Genomic DNA, 21,323 nt, shown 5'->3' with positions numbered 1-21,323 from the left:
GCATCTTGCTGTCTGCTCTCAGGCTGAACTTGCTGGGGCGGCCTGGCCTGAACACGTTGGCAGTTGTTTGGAATCTTCTCCACTTGTAGATGATCTTCCGGACAGTCGAATGATTGATTTCAAATTGTTTGGAGATCTTTTTAAATCCCTTCCCAGACTCGTAGGCATCTAAAACCTTCTTTTTGAAGGCCCCAGAGAGCTCTTTTGATCTAGGCATGGTGACGCCGTACACTTCAACAACAAAGAGCAAACCAAACTAAATGTCTGAGGTTCAAATAAGACAAGTTCCTTCAAGATCCTCTCTAACGATGTTATAATCATTTGCACCTGAGCTGGCGCACCTGATTCTAATTTTAGGTATTTGAAGTAGTGATAAATGTAGGGGTGTACTTACTTTTTCCACATGCGAAATTTGCATTTATGTTTATTTAAATTATACAATGGACTACAAAATGTAAATGTTTCATGATATTTGTTACATTATATCACCTTGATTTATCAATATTGTTGAAATGAAGATCAAATAGCTGTATGTTGAAATATGTTGAAAAAGTCAAAACTTTACATGGGGTTACTTACTTTTTCACGTGACTGTATATATGTGTGTGTGTGTGTATATCTATATATATATATATACAGTGAAACCTTGACTTACGAGTTTAATTCGTTCTGTGACCGAGCTCGTAACTCAATTTGCTCGTTTCTCAAATTAAATTTCCCCATTAAAATGCATTGAAATGCTATTAATCCGTTCCAGCCCGCCAAAAACCACACCAATTTTTTTTTAAATATACAGTATATATAAAAATATCTCGCGCTTTATATTTCACCTGTATGCAGCATACAAGTTGGCAGGATGGCCTGGACTGGAGGTACGCACACTTGACTCTAAACTGTCCAGCCTGGGTTTGAATCCCGACCCAGCTATAACCTGTCATGAGTGAATCACAGGCAGGGTGATTCATCAATGTGTGTACCGCTAAACTGGGCGCCCCGTTTGCGTCCCATTAGTTGTTGGATGTTAAGGATCTCACCGTGTTTTCCACAAAGAGCAGGCGAGCTATCGCCGGCACTCTGAACAAGTTGTGGCCTGGCATGCTCTTCTCCTCTGCCGTTATATACGTCCTCCTCGGCATCTTTTTCCAGAAGAGCCCTGTCTCGTCACAGTTGAAGATTTGCTGGGGGATGTATCGTTCGGCTTCTATCAGTTCGGCAAAAGTTTTAATAAAATCTTCAGCTGCCTTCACATCCGAGCTTGCTGCCTCACCATGCCTGACGACGGAGTGAATGCCGGTCCTCTTCTTAAAATTATCAAACCATCCCCGACTGCCTTTGAATGACTCTTCCGATGCCTCGTCCGTTGATGTTCCCGCCGCCTGCTGCACCAAATCCCGGTAAATGTCTCGGGCCTTCTCACACATGATGTTCTCGGTCACGGTATCTCCTGCGAGCTGCTTCTCCATCAACCACACAAACAACAACTTCTCCATCTCTTCATGGATAGAGGTCCGGAGCTTTGAAATAATCGTAACGCCCTTGGCTGGCGTTATAGCCTTTATCGACTCCTTCTGCTTCAAAATCGTACATATCGTAGAAGTACTACGATCGTACTGCCTCACCAAGTCGACAACACGCACACCTCGCTCATGTTTTTCGACGATTGCGTGTTTTATATCCAAGCACATCATCCTCTTCTTCTTCTCAGTACTGCCCTTGGCACTCAATTTCTTAGGACCCATGGTTAAAACTAAGAAATTTTCCAAAATAACCAAAATGCGAAAACAAAGCAGCAGCGATATACGGCAGAGATGCTTGCACGGCAAGATAACCACGTGACCGGAACCCACCTGGTGGCGGGTGGCGTAAGCTCCAAAATAACCAAAATGCGAAAACAAAGCAGCAGCGATATACGGCAGAGATGCTTGCACGGCAAGATAACCACGTGACCGGAACCCACTTGGTGGCGGGTGGCGTAAGCTCGTAACTCAGATCTCGGCTCGCATCTCAAAGCAATAAACCGCCCGAGCGACGGCTCGTATCTCGGAAAACTCGTAAGTTGGTGCACTCGTAAGTCAAGGTTTCACTGTATATATATATATATATATATATATATATATATATATATATATATATATATATATATATATATATATATATATATATATATCTATATATATACATTGTGGGGCTCCTTATTTGGTGCTGAAGAGTGAAGATGACGGTGATATTGTTTTCTGAGCTTATTGGACGCCCCCTCAAGTATGAGGCCTCAGGTTCCTTCATGATAATAATCCACCACTGTTAAAGTGTGACAGAGTCTTAGTGGATTTGGTGACACTCAGAGGTAGATATGGTAGAGACTATGAAGTTGTGTGATCATCAGACTTAAAGTCCTCCAAGGAAGGGCATGAGGCAACTGACTCAGGAAGACAGTTCTACATGTGAGAGAAGATGTGATGAATGAATATGGGTGAGGTGTAATGCAACAAAGTGAATGAAAAATGAATGATCGTTTTAAGGCCATCTTCCCCTCTAGAGCGGGGGTTAGCCTAATGCAACAATGTAATTTATCATAATATATCAATTAATCAATTTATCTCACAGTTTTAGTGGTAGTGGAGAGGTGTGGCGGGATCAACATATTTGTTGAATTTTTGTAGTTTGAAAAGTTTTGAGAATCAACTGAATCGCTTACGTTTCTGCGATATGAACACAACAATAATGGCAGCAACAACATGTGAGCCTTTAAACGCATTTCTGTTTCCGAGTGTGAATTGGCCTCAAGTCAAGTATACTTTTTGTATGCACTCTTTTCTGTAATGGCCCTCAATAAATACAAGCAACCTCAATGCAGGAGGAGGCTGTCAGTCCCATGAAGTTTGTTCAATCATGGTGAAATCTTAGTGCTCCCCCATCTCCACTACTTCTAAATACCTAACCAACTCGATTTAAAAAGTATCCACTGTTTCTCCTGTCACTACCTTTTCCTGTATTCATCACTATTTGAGTGAGAGACCACTGCCTTATTTCTGTACTAACTCTCCCAAAGTTTTCCTTACATTTTGCAATTGACATTCTGCTGTGTCTTTTACCTTTGTTGTTTTCTGCAGGATTACATAGCTCACCGGGGAAGCCAGGTGGATACGCAGTTCGAATGGACAGTGCAGTTCCCATCATGACGCAAGCAGCTGCACAGCCACTGCAGATTCAGCACGGGGTTCTAGCGCAGGTGTCTGTCCATGATATTTGTTACATTTCATCAAACATTGCAGCTTTCACTGCAACTGCATCATTGTGCTCAGGATGACCAACACAGGACTGGATAACATGTAGTCTTGTGAATTTTGTAAATGTTTTCAAAGTTTGATGTCATCGTTTTTTCTGCTCATTTGAAAATCTGATCAACTAGTAAAGAACCCGTCCTAATGGAAGGGTTATTTCCCTTGGAATTAGCGCATGTTGTGACCACTGCTACCAAAGGTTGATGGAGGTTATGGTTGCCTGTCTGTCTATTTGTTTGTTACTTGCCGGAAAAGATTCCGGCAAGTATGTTGATCGGTTGGTTTGTCTGTATGTCTGTTTGTCTGTCTGTCTGTGCGCAGCACTATGTCTACACCGCTGCACGTAGAATCGCCAAACTTTACACACATATTTGTCTTGCCCTGGAATAGACTGTGCCCGATTTTTAACTCTCTCGGCCCAAGGCCTCCATTATGACATCATAATTTGATAGTTCGACAAGTACAAAACTTTATCCAATCAAGATGCAATTTCTTGAGCGCCATGTCGGCATAAACTGGTGGAGAAAAAAATAATAATGATGACGTCATCGGTCACGTGGTTCGGCCGCTATCTTGGAAAAACCGAAAAACTTTGCACCTCTATATCTCCGAAAGGGCTGAATACAAAAAATTGAGACATGGCTCATTGTAAAGAACTCTCCATGGGGAATAAAATATGTTAATGATGATGTCATTAGTGCCTCCATTATGACATCATAATTCGACAAGTACAAAACTTCATCCGATCAAGATGAAATTTCTTGAGCATCATCAAGGAATAAATTAGTTTAGAAAACCAATAATGATGACGCCACCGGTCACGTGGTTCGGCCGCCATATTTGTCCAAAATGGCCGACAAAAAAGTACATTCCGGCAAGTCCTCGGTCTCTGACCGATTTTTCATTTGTTTGTTTGTCTGTGAGCAGGGTATCTCAGAAAGTTGTGGATGGATTCAGATGAAATTTTGTGGACAGATTTGGTGTGTGACAAGAGTGAATTGATTTGATTTTGGTAAAGATGCGAATCAGGATCCGGATACTCCAATTTTTTAAGTGAAATCACCATGAAGATATGGGGCCAAAAACGATATATGGCACGATATTTCAAAAATTTGTGGCCGACTTATGACAAAACTAGGTGGACGAGTTAGTTTGGTGACAAGAATAAGTCGATCCGATTTTGGTTCAGGTACTGATCCAGATCCGGCCTATCAGTGGGATACAAAACGTAAACTATTCAGCCTGGCGGAGGTATGTGCTCTAACGAGTGCCGTTTTTGTATTGACTTGTAAGATCAATTAGTTCCAAATCCTACCTTGAACCTCCCAGCCTATTAAAAAAAATTATCACCGAAAAAATCCCTGGGCACACCCTGAATACAACCACTACTTTTCAACTCATTCCATCCAGGAGTTTAGGAGTGCATAGACGTCAAGCAAACACACAATAAAACAAACTTACAAACAGACACTTCTCCATTTATGTTTCCCGTAGTGTGATTCCTACCATGTGTCTAATATGAAAGATTTTGTGGTCATTTAGAGTCATGGTTAGTTTTAACTTAAATTGTGTATATTGGACATTGTTCTTAATAATTTGGAGTATAAAGTTTTTCTTATCCAAATATCTACAGTTTATTTATGGGTCATTCCATGCAAACTCATCCAGAAAAGAGACTTTTGTCAACTGATCCTCTCAGAAAAATTGACCTGGGGTGTTTCAGGCATGCTTAGTTAAAAAAAAATTAGTTATTCTTCCTCCCCGCCCCCACACCTCCATTCGTCCCATGACCTGGCAAAGGTTGACCAAAAGTAAAAGTGCGGCCTTGACCAGAAAAATCACCCTGGGCTTAAATTAGAGGCTACCGTCGTACGTTGTTAGACTCGTAATGAAATAGGGCTTTCAAGAAAAAATATCAGGAGCCTCTAACTCACTTTTGACAAGTTGTCATACAAAGGGTGAATGGCGGGTTTTATTTGAACCTCAGCCCAACCCTTTACACTGTAGGGGATGCTGATCCTAAAATGGTGGTATTGCTCTCAGAACCATTGGCACCAGTCTTCCATATTTTGTGAAAGACTTCTGGATTCAAGTCTCCCCACTGGTCATTAAACCCCTCTGAAATTAGAATCTATAGTATTTTTTACCAAGTTTAGGCCAAAATAACTGATGTGGGGCCTTAAAAAAATCACCCAAGTATATTTTTTGGATAGATCTTGATGAGATATGCAAGAATCAATTAAGGTATTTTGGTATCCATGGATTTTTGGCAGATTTTTGAAGTTCCATTTGTCGTGCATTCCAGCATTGCATGATTAAGACCCAACTCGGTCAGTAGTCTTGCAGAGAGATGAGATCTATGCTGGCAGACACAGAAATATCTTTGTACAAGCGAAAAGTAGTCCATTAAAAGAGGGGCCTCGTGTCGACATGGCTGTGCACAGATGCATAATAAAAAGATGAAGACAAACAGACAAAGGTGTACCACCTAATCAAGACAAAAGCACCACTATGTAAATGCAGGTTTGGAGATAGACATGAAATATTTTGATGACATGAAGGAGAAGAAGCCCTCGTTTTATGGAAGCGGTAGCTCTCAGGTCGGTCTAATCCGACAACCAATGGTGACTCATGAGGATCTGAAGAATCTATGAAGGTTTTTCGTTCACACTATTCCCCCTGATTGTTAAAACCTCATGGCTTTTATGAACAGATCTTATATGGCCAAACCCCTTGCTGGGTCTTATTAACAAAAGTGTTATGGGAAGGAAGGGAGTGATATGTGCAACTAATTTGTAGGAAAGAGATCGTGCGAGTCCAACAAATCCGTTAGGTGAATCATATGATCCAAGAATCCACGTTGCGTCCGACACATCGAGGGAGAGACATCCATCAAAGTTTCAGTGTAACCAATGGAGTATACAGGATGTTTCAAAAAGAGTGATACAACTTTAAACGTTCATTTACGAAGAAACAGAAACCTCAGGAACGTGAACCAAACATTCCTTCAAAGCTTATGACATGGTATGTTCTACCACTGATTGCTATTGCAGTAAGTTACTGCTGGAGTTAGTGAGAGGCCAATGTCTGAGATTTGCATTTACACAAAATCCTTGTTATTGACGATCTCGATTTGTGCCCCTCTGGAGGTCGTGTCTGTTCAGACAGGCATTGACCCTGACTCCAAAGTTGTCCAACTTTCCTGTAGGTCGCATGTGGCACTGCCTGGAGGTAGTCTGACACCTCCTGCGTCAGATCATCCGGTGTGGCAGGGCGGTTGACGTAGACAGAGCGGTACCCAGGGCAACGAGGCGGTGTCTGAAGAGCTGCTGCAGGAAAGTGATGGTGTCACCAGTTGTATGCAGGTGTGCACCATCCTGCATAAAGCAGGTCATGCTGAGCTGGTTTTGGTTGACCTTTGGGCTAGATCTTTATGGAACTTCTGGAGTACGGCCCGGTAGCGCTCACCGTTGATCGTCACCGTCCTGGTGTTGTCATTCTCAAACCAGTAAGGCCCTAGCATTCCCCATCTGGCATTGAAGGCACAGAAGTGACCTTAGGCCCCTTCAGGTACCTCCCAGTGATCTCCTCAGGTGGGTCTGCCCCCCAGAAAATGTTGTTGTGGTTGTTGATTTAGTCTCGTACCACAGAGCCACCAATTTTGTCTTCTGCTCCACTGTCAATGGCATAGTTGAGCTACGGAGCTAGAAATCACAGAGAAGAAATACCACGATAACACCAACAAACCCTGAAAAGTAAAACAGTATAGGTCAAAAAACAAAGAAATGGCAGGAAGTCAAATTTGTATCAATCTTTTTGAAACAACCTGCACTTGTATACAACAATGTAGGATATGGTGAACAGTGCCACTTTAAATGTTCAACAAACACACACACACACACACACACACACACACACACACACACACTCATGGCGTTCAAAGGCTTGTGGTTGTATTTTTTTAGTTTGTTTCATCAAAAAAGAAATTTGGTTAGGGTGTGGGTGCAATGTGTCAGAGACAATTTCGCTCCTTCCTCCCCATTAGAAAAATTGTAATCTCTTCAGCCATTGTTATACTATGCTGGCTGATGAAGAAAGAAGTACAATTTGGCAGTTTAGCGATCTCCTAATTTGGTACTTTGGCGATGTATCCTAGCGACTCTCTCAGTCATGCAGTCGTGAAAACACTCGAGAATGAAAGGTATGTGTTTTAAAGGTGTATGACTTCACGCCACAGTTGCTTTTCAGCGTATCATTTTCTACACACCATCCCCATCCCTTCATATGGAGTACTACCATACTCAATGATATGTGGATAAAAACTTCAGCTACACACTCCTGTGTCAGGCCTGTTATAGTACATCAAAACACAAAGCAACCATGAATTCTAACGACATGAGTCAGCTCCTCCCTCGAGTGCATTCTAGTTTTCCCCTTTCCTTCCCCCCTTCTTTCCCCTTCCCCCTTAATCTCTCCAAACTGGTACGTGATTTGCTGTATCCCAACATCCAATTGATACCTATTTTCTTTACTCCCTTCCTATTTGGCCGGGTGAATGTTTCCTTGGCAACAGGCTTGGCCTGGCAGTGGGCAGCAAATTCTGCTGCCAGCATGGCAGCAACTACCGGGAGTGGCAGCTCCTGGCACAATGCAACACCCAGCCATCTTATCAGAAGCTATACCTGACTGGAGGTAATATTCAGACAAGATCTTGAACTTTAAAATAATTCAGTTTTTTATTTTATTATATTGCAGTTGTTCATAATTATTGGTATCATAGAAGCTTATTGTTGTTTGTTGCCTCTTTTGGATGTTTGTTGGTCCTAGAATTGTGATTTTGTTGACAAAGGGATGTTGATTATGGAATTCTGTGTTGCTATTGGGAGTATGATGTTTTTTTCCATTTGGTTCCACACTACTACATGAGTTACAAATGTACTCATGGCCACAGAGGGTTGTAGAATGGACTTACCTTTACTGGCATTTAATAATTCTACACCGCTGCTTTCGTATGCCATCTCCAGGTGCTGCATGACGTCATTGCTGGGCACCAAAGGGGGCCCGGCAATGACGTGCGCTGAAAGGGAGTACTCAGTTTTCACAACGGTTTCTTTCTTGTTTGTTTTCTTGTTTTCTTTCTTTCTTTCTTGTTTATCCGGGCGATATCTCAGCCATCCTTTGAGCTAGGAATCTGAAATTTTGGCACACTAGTGAGCAAGTGCTTTGGCAAAAACGGTATTTTTTGTTTTTGGATAAATAAATAAATAAATTATTTACGAGTAATTACTTAATTATTAATCGATTAATTATGTACTTATTTATTTCCTTTCTCATCTGGGCAATATCTCAGGAACCTTTTGAGTTAGTAAGCTGTTATTATGACCAAGTGATCTGGCTGTAAAGGATATTTCTGATTTATTGATTAATCAATTAATCGATTATTTATTGATTAGTCAATTAAGCCATTAATTATTTAATTATTCGATTTATGACATAATTAATTTTTTTAAAGTTACAGATTCGGATGAAACAGTGGTGGTTTTGGTATTCCATTAGCCAATTGATTAATAATTTAATTCTTCTACTATTATTATTTATTTATTTTCATTATTAATCACTTATTTATTTTCTTTCTCATCTGGGAAATATCTCAAGCACCTTTTGAGCTAGGAAGCTAATATTTGGGCATCACAGTGACCAAATGATGTGGCTATCAAGGATATTTTTGATTGATCAATTAATCAATTAATTATTTCATATTTTTCGATTAATGACTTATTTAATTAATTTTCAAAAAGGTACAGCTTCGTATGAAGCACTGGTCGTTCAGGTATGCTATGAGCCAATTGATTAAGAAATTATTTTATGATCATTATTTATTGATTTTAATTACGCAATTAATCAATCAATTATTGTACACGTCTCCCTCCCAATACCGTCTCGATGTGTTGCACAGTGGTATCGCCGAAGGCACCCTGGCAATACCGCGCTGGAGGATATTTATTTATTTGGCATGGGTGCGGTGTACTTTGAATGTATCTATACTTGTTTTATTTCCTCTTTGTTTTGACTATCTCTGCTTCCATTTCAATTCATTCATTCCAAATCGTTTGACTTGGTCCTCTCTCATTGATTCCTAACAGTCACACTACCAATGCCTTTGGCTTTGACTTAGCATGTATGGCAGGAATAATTGGTGCCCTTGATGTTTGTCGTCGACATTGAAGTGATGCCATGGCTTTTCTTTTTAATGTTTTAACAGCTTTTGGCAGTCAACCATTCAGCAGTTTTTGCTGCTTATCTCAAGGGTTTACAAAACGGAGTCAAAAACCTTTCCCTTTTTCAAAAGGGTTAGGAGCCAGAATAAACACGACTTCTATTCAAATGCCATCAAACAGCACACACTCATTATTCACACACATTGGAAAATGCATAGAAAAGGAAAAACATGCACAAAAGTTTTCTGGTGCAAGACCGTTCCTTCATATCTTGGGAGAAAACCTTTTGGATTCTTTTAAGATCAACCGATATATCAGCCTTTGGCTTTATAACCTGCACTTGAGTCGGCTTGCCGATACATTACAGTTTTCTCTGAATTTGGTCTCTTGGTAGAAAGTTCAGTGGTTTCCCTTGCTCCTCCATTCCACCATGTTACACACTTATGGCCATTCCCTCCACAATCACCCTACCTGCTAAACTGTGGCCTGGTTACAATAACAATCCTACACTTTAATTGTGTGCTTTGGGGCAGCATTTTTTTATTTAGTTTTGTTTCCTTTTGAGTTGCTGTCCTTTTGCCTCTCCTATTATGATGTTCACCCACATTGCTGTCTAATTTATATTCTTACGAGTCACCATTCCTGTACCTTCACGATAATTTCCTCCAAGTCTATTTTTATGTTGTTGCTGGAGCTTTTCAGTTTTTCTCCGCAAGCTTATTGTCCCCCGTCGCACCGTGGAGCGAAAGGGGGACTATGGTTTTCCCCTCCGTCCGTCCGTACATGTGTGCATAAGCGAAGGACCGAATTCTAATTTGGTGTGCGGGTGCAACCCACGTCAAAATCCAAGATGGCCGCCGCCATGTATGTCTGAATCTTGTGAGTGGAATATCTTGAAAAATAAACGAGCTTCTAATCTGGTGTGTGGGTGTATCTAGGCACAAGGAAGAACCCTATTGGAAATTGGGTCGCCACGTCAAAATCCAAGATGGCCACCGCCATGTATGTCTGAACCTTGTGAGCGAAATATCTTGAAAAATAAACGAACTACTAACTTCTAATCTGGTGTGTGGGTGTATCTACGCATAAGGGAGAACGCTATTGAAAATTTGGGTCGCTACGTCAAAATCCAAGATGGCCGCCTTGCGTCTTCCACTTTGTCAACTCACATCACTTCACTGACGGGGGACCTAGGCGTAACACTTGTTTCTCCTGTCTTTCCCCCCATTTTCTTATCCTGTATATTTACGACTACGTCTGTAATGGCCCTGACTATTCCCACCTCCTGTGGGTTTGGCCGCAAAAAGTTTCTGGAACAAAGTCTTTCACGAACCAGCTGGCCAGGCTTGAAGCTTGACTGAAGGTGGCAAGAATTTGTAATTTGGTTAGGTTCCAATGATATGTCAACTACTCTTCGGAGAGTCACTTGCCTACCCCATAAAATCTTTAATTCCCACCAGATAGCAGACGGTTCCTCAGCTTAATGTCCTACTTAGAGACGGCTGACTTTTTCATGCAACACCCTGCCCGCAAGGCACCATCTGACAGATTATTGTCAGGTCAGGAATCCAACCCAGATTAGACAGCTCAAAGGTAAGTTTGTTACCTCTGCTTCAACCTGTCAGACCCCATACCATATACGTAGTGTGTTCAAAAAGTATCCGACCTTTATTTTTCGTGCGTAAAAAAAAAGAAGCTAGGGAGGCGTTGATTGGTGCACGTATGTAGGCGATCCTAATGCGCACGCGTGAATTTTTTCCCACCTGCAGAAGCTGTCATTCGACGGCAAACCGCCGATGAGTGAGGAAATGTAAGTGAGCGCCGTCGGATTTTCGTTTTTGACAAAATGACGGAAAAACTTGAACAACGCTACTGCATCAAATTTTGTGTAAAGCTTGGCGATTCCCAAGTGGAAACGATCCGCAAGATTCAACACCGTTCATTCCATTATGAAGGAGGATTTGGGCTTCAGGAGAATCTCAGCGAAGTTCGTACCAAAGCTGCTAACGATTGAGCAGAAGCAACTCCGTTTGGAGATCACACAGGACATGCTGGAGACTGTGAACAGCGATCCCAGCTTCTTCAACACAGTGATCACTGGCGATGAGTCCTGGGTTTATGGGTATGACCCAGAAACCAAGTTGCAGTTTTGATGCAAGTTTGATGAAACACAAAATTTGATGCAGTAGCGTTGTTCAAGTTTTTCCGTCATTTTGTCAAAAACGAAAATCCGACGGCGCTCACTTACATTTCCTCACTCATCGGCGGTCTGCCGTCGAATGACAGCTTCTGCAGGTGGGAAAAAATTCACGCGTGCGCATTAGGATCGCCTACATACGTGCACCAATCAACGCCTCCCTAGCTTCTTTTTTTTTACGCACGAAAAATAAAGGTCGGATACTTTTTGAACACAGTATTCTTTGAACACAGTATTTTTGAACACAGAACACAGTATGTGGTTATTATTTGAATGCCTCACTTTCTGTCTTTACAATTTCTCTCATAGTTTACCACGCCGCAGTGGTATATAAGAAGGCAAATTTGAAGCTATTCATTAACGGCTTCATTTGCTTGTTCATCAATTTCATCCTTCATGTTGCCCTTCTAAGAGCCGCACCTCTGTTGATATTAAATCATGAAAATGTATTTCTACTTTTGTCCCCTTGCTGCCATGGTGCTTTTCAGCTGAATTTTGGAAATGGGCCTCCTTTGCATTCAATTTGTTTCTTTGTTTGTGGTAATAATGTCAGAGGTAGAGGTTGACCAGGTTTTTGTGAAAGAGAAAATCTAGTCCAACCATTGGGTTCCATATTGCTCCATATTACTAGCCCTGTAGAGATCTCTCACTGCCTGCATTATTTCGGGTTAACCTGACTATTCTACCATTTGGCTGATATCAACAGGAACCCACATCCACACGGCAGCCATTATGGAACACTGGTGCAGCAACCACAGCTCCTGGCTGGTCCCATGGCACTGCCCACTGCACAAGCACTCAGCATGGGGGTTACTCATGTGGTACGACCACATCCACCACCACCGAATCCACCTCCATACTCTGCTCCACGCAAGAATAAGACCAAGCCTGGCCGGTAGGTAGAAAGCAAAGATTTTTATTCAGGTATTTTTTCATGCAATGGAAACAGAAATACCATGCAATGGAAAAAAAAATAAAGCAGGAAGTACTGTCCCGTCGACGGGTCTTCTAATGCCAAACCTTCCATGATGAAATATAATTAATTCCCATAGGATAGGTCGAATCCCGCAAAGGACACAAGCAGAATAGTCTCTCTCGTTCCTCAGTCAGATTAATAATTCTGCTGGTCTTTTAAAAGCAATGTTGGCAATTTTCACCTCCCCCAGGAATTTACCAAAATGCGCCGAAATGGTTTCTCACACGAGAGGTTTGTAACGGCAACCACCACATGAAGCATGGTCTTACAAAATCATTTTATTATAAGAAGGCACAGGATGACAAAAACAAAGAATCCCGAGGCAAAGGATAGACGGACACAAATACATGCAGATCCATAAATCAAATGCAGTACAACAAAAATGAAAAGCACTTGACACAGGAAAACACTAAAGGGTTAATAGAACATGATACCCAGTGCAGTGTTTACGTATATACGTAAACCTTGCCATTCGTGGATTTTACATTCTTGAAAATCCTCTTGAACCACAAATCCACAAACTTAGGGGTTAATGGGGAAAAATGGTAAGGGATTTCAGCTTTAAAATTTGTCCAAACTGTACCCTTAATTAACGTGTTTCTGTATTGTTTTTGTGCTATTTATCTTCATAAATAAGAGTTATTAGGAACATAATATGAAGTATTATTTTCCTGCATTAAGAACATAAGTTTTGTTTTTTTCTAGTTATGAAGATCATGAAACTTACCTTTAATAATAATGATAAACTTGATTCAATAATGCAATGGTGATGTTGATGATGCCTACGATAAAGACAAGTTGATGGAGATGATTGTGATGATGATATTGGAGAGTTTGAGGGGGTTATTGCTAATTAATTAGCTCATGCTAAATAAATTTAAATGTGCTCATGCTAATTAATTAGGTGAGTAAATGAGGAAAATAGTTCGCCAACCCACGATTATCTGAGCGCATTGGCCGCAATCCGCAAACTATCGCAAATCTATCATTGGTATCTCCCGCAATGAAGCTGATTCTGAGGGCCTTTCACTTATTCACCGCAGGCAGGTAGGTGGGCTTTCTGTCTTCTACTGACTCCTCTCCGGCCTAGCTCCCCCAGCTCTGTCTGTTCTCTGTCCCTCAAATATTCTTGCAGGACGCACAAGATCTGCCAGCAACCCTATTATGGTTAAACTGCCAAAATCAAGACTCTCTGCTCACCTTCACTCCTTCATTCCTCTTTTCTCCCGCCTCTGGAACAAACTCCCTCACTCTCTTCAATTCCTCTCCTCCCTCCAGGTCTTTAAAACAGCTGTTCTCCACCATCTCTTATCTTGCCCCATCCAAAACCTTGATCTTTTCTATCCCAGTTAAAACACCCCAAATCCGCCTCTTTCATTCTCCATCTTCTTTATGATATATTAAATCATCTTAAATCACTCTCAACTTAAATCATGTCCAATTGCTTGGACATTTTTAAATATATTTTTTGTATACAAGATCGAGGCTTGTGAAAGAGCTAACATTAATCACACAAAAAGTCAAACCGACACATAAAACACAAAAAATAAGGGGAGCGGTCGTCAAGATGGGGAGAGAGGGGGAAGGACACAAACACAACATTTGAGAGCAGGGACATCAGGAGAAATGTGGGAGGGGGAGGGCTTGGGGGGAGGTGGGAGAGGTATAAAACATATGAACACTGCAAGGACTTCCAGGAAAGAAGTTGGAATAAAAAAAAAAAGAAAGAAAAAAAAAAAAGGTGTATCTGGGGTGAATTAGCGGGGGTAGAAAAGATCAAGGTTTTGGATGGGGGAAGATAAGAGATGGTGGTGAACAGCTGTTTTAAAGACCTGGAGGGAGGAGTGGGATTGAAGGGAGTGGGGGAGTTTGTTCCAGAGGTGGGAGAAAAGGGGGGAATGAAAGAGTGAAGGTGAGCAGAGAGCCTAGATTTTGGCAGTTTAACCATAAGAGGGTTGCAGGCAGATATTGTGCGACCTGTAGGATTATTGGGGGGACAGAGTACAGAGAGAGCTGGGGGAGCAAGGCCGGAGAGGAGTCGGTAGAAGACTGAAAGACCACCAACCTGACTGCGGTGAGTGAGTGAAAGGCCCTCGGAGTTAACTTCTTCGCAGGAGATTCCAATGATTCTGAAAGCTTTGGTTTCAACAGCGTGAAGCCGAGCTAGGTGTGAGGCAGGAGCACCAGCCCAGAGGGGGGAACAGTATACCATTGGGGTGCGGATGAAAGCTTTGTATGTGGTGAGGAGCTCAGGTGTGCCAAGGAAGGACTTCGCACGACGGAGGATGCCCAGTCGGCGTCTGGCTTTGGAGGCCAGCTTGGAAATGTGGTTTTCCCAAGAAAGATCATGGCAGATAGTGAGACCCAAAAGCTTGAGCGACAGAACTTCTTGGAGTGGATTGTTGAGAAAGTAGATGGGAGGGTTTTCCAGTCGGTCCTTTCGGAGAGACATAGTAAGAGTGTGAGATTCGTCAGGTTTGAAAGACATGTTCCACTTGTTTGACCAGTCTGTGATTTTGTCCAGGTCTGCAGAGAGTGAGGAGGCTGCAGACTGCCGATCTGAGGGATGAGGAATGGAGCGGCAGAGAGTGGAGTCATCAGCAAAGAGATAGAGAGGATTTTCCAGAGAGTCGGAGAGATCATTGATGAAGACCAGAAATAGCACAGGGCCCAGAACACTACCTTGGGGAACTCCAGCCAGAACAGGAAGGGGAGATGAGAGAAATCCATTCAGGGCCACACGTTGCCTACGACCAGAGAGGAAGTCCGCAAGCCATGAGTGGAGATTTCCATGGATACCACAGGAGGAGAGTTTGGTGAGCAGAGCTGGGTGCCAGACCGTATCGAAGGCACGTGATATGTCAAGTGAGACAGCTCTGATTTCCTTTTTGGCATTGAGGACCTCCATCCATTGTTGAGACAGTAGAAGCAACATGTCCAGAGTAGAATGACCTGGTCTGAATCCAAATTGATGATCAGAGATCAAGCCATTGGAGAAGAGGAAGGATTTGATATCCGAAGCAATGATGGAATCCATGACTTTGCTGATAATTGGAAGCAGGCTGATTGGTCTGTAGTTGCAAGGATCTGTTTTTGCACCTTTTTTGTGTAAAGCGGTAATGTTTGCTGATTTCCAAGATGCTGGCAGATGACCTTGAGCAAAAGAGAGGGTGAAAAGAACAGAGAGAGGGTGAAAAGAACAGAGAGAGGGTGAGACAGAGCGGCAGAGCAGGATTTTAGGACCCGTGGGCTGATGCCGTCTGGTCCAGTTGCAGAATCAGAGTCGAGGTTTGACAAAAACTTCTCCACCTTGTCAGGAGAGAAGGACACAGAGTCCAGGAGCAGTTGGGTACGACTGGGAAAGGTGGGAACAGAGAGAGATGGGTTTGGGACACAAGATTTTGAGGCAAACACAGAGTTGAGGCATTCGGCTTTGTCACGTGCGGTGTCAACTGTGTAGCCATTTGAGGTAAGGGAGGGGATGGAGGGGGAACAAACACCAGAAACGGATTTGACCAGATGCCACCAGGATTTGGAGGAAGGAGACAGGTTTGAGAGTTCAATCTTGAGTGTGGAGAGATAGTGCTTCCTGGCACTCCTGAGGGTAGACACACACTTGTTCCGAGCTTGGTGGAAGGAACTGAGATTGCCTTCAGTTGGATTTGCCTTCCAAGAGGCAAAGGCAAGTTGTTTGAGGGCAACTGCCTCACCACAAGATTCAGTGTACCATGGACGGGAGGAAGGGTAAGACAACTGAAGACGAGATAGGATAAATCTGTGCAGGAGAGAGAGCAGTTTGCTTTGGAAGAATTCCCAGGAAGAATTTATGTCAGAGGCAGTAGAGATGGGAGTCCAGTCCAGATGATTGATGGCTGCTTGCAGACCGTGCCAGTCAGCCTGAGTGAAATGCCAGACTCGTTGGCGCTGAGGAGGCTCTCTGAGAATGGCCAGAGAGATGTCCACTTTAACAAGCACATGATCAGAAGAACCGATTGGAGCAGAAGAAGAGCAGCAGACATTTGCAGGGAAGTTAGTCATAACCAAGTCCAGAAGAGAAGATACTCCATTGACTGAGATCCCGGTCGGGAAATTGACAGATTGTGTCATTCCCAATGAGTCGCAGAAGTCCTTTGCTGAGGTGCCATGGCTGGTGAGAGATGAACCCACACCCAGCCAGCTGGCATTATGACAGTTGAAGTCGCCACATATGAGGAAGAGGGAGTTTGGATGAGTTGATAGAAGTTGGTCCATGTTGTCCGACAGCGAAATGTAAATGGAGTCATCACTGTTTGAAGGACGGTACAGAACACATATGAACAAAAGGTGGGAGCAGAGAGGAAGCCGTAGCCAGAGGTACTCTTGGGGGTGGGGTGGAGAGAGGGCAGTGCAAGGAGAGTGAGGAAGAGAGTTTTTGATAAAGATAGCCACCCCACCACCAGGACGAGGCTCAGGTCTATCATACCAGAGGAGGGAGTAACCAGGAAGAGATATTAAGGAATCAGAGACATCTTGAAGGAGGAAAGTTTCTGTTAAGCAGATCAAGTCTGGATTGTCAGAAGCAACCTGAATGGAGAGATAAATCGGGTTTGAGCAAAGGCCCCGGATGTTTTGAGGTCCATACCGTTAATGAGGAGAGAGGGGGAGCATCGGGTGCAGGACAGGGGAGGGGAGGGGTAGGGTCAGATGAAGGATGAGAGGGGGAGGTAGGAAGAGCAGTTGATAGTGTGTCAGAGATTACAGAAGAGTTACAAGAAAGGGAAGGATGAGGAGGACGAAAGGTTTGATGGTGATGGGATGAGGCACAGTGAGGGGTTGTTTGAGGGGGGGCAGAGGAAAGTAGAAGGTTTGGGGTGGTGGAGGTATGAGATAGAAGGGAGACGAAGTGGGGAGGAGGCAGCTTTGAGAAGGAGGTGGGAGGAGGGAGAATTTGGGAGGGATGGTTGGGGGGGAGATTTGAACGGGAGCGGTTGGGGGGGAGTTTTGAATAGGAGGGGCAAGGGGGGAGTTAGGAGGGGAAGGGCAAGGGTGGAGTTTAGGAGAGGAGGGGCAAGGGGGGAGTTTAGGAGGGGAGGGGCAAGGGGGGGAGATTTGAAGGGGAGGGGCAAAGGGGGAGATTTGGAGGGGAGGGGCAAGGGGGGAGTTTAGGAGGGGAGGGGCAAGGGGGGAGATCTGGAGGGGAGGGGCATGGGGGGAGATTTGGAGGGGAGGGGCAAGGGTGGAGTTTAGGAGGGGAGGGGCAAGGGGGGGAGATTTGGAGGGGAAGGGCAAGGGGGGAGATTTGGAGGGGACTGGCAAGGGGGGAGATTTGGAGGGGAGGGGCAAGGGGGACGTTTAGAAAGTGGATGATTTATGAAAGATGAACATTTATAACAAATTGGGTTTGTTGTGATTTTCAAGTTAGCGATCCGTTTAAGAACGATGGAGGAGGGGTGGAATGAATGAGAATTTAGAGCATGTAGTGAGAAAGAATTATAAGAGATTGAATATTTTTTTGAAATGGAATGAGTTGAAGAGGAAATTGAAAGGAGCCTTTTAAATAGGAAGAAAAACAGCGTGTTGTAATAAACCACTGAATAAAACACTGCGGGGGAAAGTTTAAACATATTTAAACAGAATCGTGAAGAACAATCTTATATTCACAAAAATACCAACGGGGAGAGGGCCTTGATGGACAACCACGAGTCACTTGAACAGGGCAAAAGGTGGAAGGCAAGGGGATAATGGGGGTGGGGCGGGACAGCGCACATGGACAGAGGCGCACGATGGGACAAAGGCACACGAGGAGAAAGGGAAATAAAAAATAAAAAATTGGGGGAGGGGGGGGTGGGGGTTACAACGTTAGAAAAAGAGTAGATGTTCGGTGAAGTTTGGGGGAGAAGGGAAAATCAAAAAACCTAGCAAAAACAGCGAAGGAAGGAACAAACTTCGACGGGGGAAGCCTGAGGCTACAAGGCCTCACACGCGGCGCGGCAAACAGAAACGATTAATTTATGAAAAATAAACACCGAGAAACTTCCAAGGAGCACACTATAGGTTCACACACCGAAAGATAAATACAGTTTCGACAAAACACAATTGTGAACAATGACTTAACTTTGAAAACGTGGAGACCGTGTGGAGCTTCGAAAATCCGTGACGTCATCTCCAAGATCTCGTGAGATCTCCCCAAAAGACATGATTTAAAAAGAAACACACCTTTCCATATAAGGTCCCACAGTTGACAGTGCATGTCAAAGAAGAAACTCTACCCTGAAGACCAAGGAACTGTCCATAGAACTCCGAGATAGAATTGTGAGGAGGCACAGATCTGTGGAAGGGTGTAAACAATTTATAGTGTGTTGAAAGTTCCCAAGAGCACAATGAGCTCCATCTTAAGGAAATGGAAATAATATGGAACTAACCAGACTCTTCCTAGATCTGGCCATCCAACCAAACTGTGCAACCGGGCAAGAAGGACCTTGGTCAGAGAGGTGACCGAGAACCCAATGACTACTCTGACAGAACTACAGAGTTCCTTGACTGAGAAGGGAGAACCTGCCAGAAGGACAACAGTCTCTGCATCACATCACAAATCTCGACTTTACGGGAGAGTGGTCAGATGGAAGCCATTCCTGAGAAAGAAGCATAAGACAGCACGCATGGAGCTGGCAAAAAGGCACGTGAAAGACTCTGAGAGCATGAGGTAAAAGATTATATGGTCTGATGAGACGAAAATTGAATTATTTGGCCTGAATGCAAAGCTCTACGTCTAGAGGAAACCGAGTGCAGTTCATCACGCATCTAACACCATCCCTACTGTGAAGCATGGTGGTGGCAGCATCATGCGATGGGGATGCTTTTCAACGTCAGTAACTGAGAGAGTTGTAAGGGTAGAGGGAACAATGAATTGAGTCAAACACAGGGAAATAATTGAGTGAACCTGTTTCAGAGTGCAAAAGACCTTCGACTGTGGTGAAGATTTAAGTTTCAACAGGACAATGACCCCAAGCTTACAGCCAAAGCAACACTGGAATGGCTTCAGAACTAGAATGTGAAAGTCTTTCAGTGGCCCAGCCAAAGCCCAGACTTGCATCCCATTGAGAATCTGTGGAAAGACTTGAAGATTGCTGTTCACTGTCGCTCCTCACCAACTTTACAGAGCTTGAGCAAATTGCAAGGAATAATGGGAGAAACTCCCAAAATACTAATGTGTAAAGCTGATACAGACATACCCAAGAAGACTCAAAGCTGTAATCACTGCCAAAAGCGTTTCCTCGAAGTATTGACTCAGGGGGCTGAATACTTATGTAAATTAGATATTTCTGTATTTCATTGTCAATAAATTTGTAAAAATTTCTATAAACATGTTTTCACTTTGTAATTTGGGGTATTTTGTGTAAATAATTGACAAAACATTTAAATTTAATCCATTTGAAATTCAGGTTGTAAAAAAAAAATGTGATAAAGTCAAGGGGTGTGAATACTTTCTGAAGGCAATGCAAGGATTATTAATAATTGTTTTTGGGATAGGTGACCAACTCATTACAGAGTTCCGAGGCATATCGTGACTTGATCTTAGGGTAGAACCAATCCTGGACAGGTAGCCACTTTGATGCAGGATACTTCACTGAAGATTTAAGAATTTATAGCTTGGCCTTGGGGTGCAGAAGATAACTTCCCTACTGCGCGAATGACACTGTTGGATCCTCAATGTCCTTGAACAGCCAGTGCTGGCCGACAGGTCCTCCAGCTTAATGTCAATTTGTTGGACGATGCACATTTTTTAATGCCTCCGCCCCCGAAGGTGGCCGGAGGCATTATGTTTTCGGGTTGTCCGTCCGTACGGGATAAACCTCGTTTTTCTCAGTAACCACATTTCCGATTGAGACGAAACTTTCAGGGTGGGAGTGACAACCATGCAGAATGTTTTTATAATAATTGTGACGTCATATGTCACGTGGTATGGCAGCCATCTTGGATTAAATGCAAAAAAAAAAAAAATTATTTCTCGGAAACCCCTGAACGGAAAAATTTGAAACTTGGCACATTGTCAAGTACTCCTAATGGGGAACAAAATCATCATAACGATGACATTATAGGTGATGTGGTATACCAGCCAAAAATGTTTTAATCGAATTCCATATCCTAAAAATCTGAAATTGCATGCACATGATCTATGACGCATTTTTATTGAAATATTAAATTTGTGACATCATAGGTCACATGGTTTGGCAGCCATATTGGATTTAACCTCAAACCTTCAAAAAACAATCTTCTCCGAAACCACCAAATCAATTGACTCAAAACTTTACGTGTGTCATTGACTAGGCATGGTGATTAAAAGATGATCATGAAACATTATTGGTCACATGGTGTGGCAGCCATATTGGATTAAAGGAAAATATTAAATAATTATATCTCTAAAAACGCTTTCCCTATCGATTCGAAATTTTACAAATGTTTGGATTTTTGTTCCAGTTATTAAGTTGTCTTGTTTTGGTGTTCCCATCGGAGCACGTGTGATGATGCCAGGTTCAAATCCCTTAAAGTTTTCATATTAATTTGTCCATGTTTTTTCCTACCTTCCTTTTAATTAATGTTAAAGTACAATGATGTCATTGTCCTGCACGTGCTACATGTACAAGCTCCACCATGATTCCAAGGTCACTATT

At 42.9% G+C, this 21,323-nt stretch overlaps 1 protein-coding gene across 3 annotated transcripts in view; it reads left to right on the top strand.

The window, feature by feature from the left end:
- The window catches only part of LOC137423243 (homeodomain-interacting protein kinase 2), a 143,112-nt gene that overhangs the window by 101,491 nt on the left and 20,298 nt on the right, over nucleotides 1-21,323 (top strand). For all 3 annotated transcript variants that reach the window (XM_068110166.2, XM_068110165.2, XM_078774496.1), the window contains exons 9-11: nucleotides 3,111-3,229; nucleotides 7,855-7,973; nucleotides 12,403-12,591. In XM_068110166.2, the coding sequence (XP_067966267.2) occupies nucleotides 3,111-3,229; nucleotides 7,855-7,973; nucleotides 12,403-12,591 (427 nt within the window). The remainder of the gene's footprint in view (nucleotides 1-3,110; nucleotides 3,230-7,854; nucleotides 7,974-12,402; nucleotides 12,592-21,323) is intronic.

Source organism: Myxine glutinosa, chromosome 3, assembly GCF_964187855.1.
Source record: "Myxine glutinosa chromosome 3, kmMyxGlut1.1, whole genome shotgun sequence".
Lineage (NCBI taxonomy): Eukaryota > Metazoa > Chordata > Myxini > Myxiniformes > Myxinidae > Myxine > Myxine glutinosa.
This window is presented reverse-complemented; position numbering and strand designations above follow the sequence as displayed.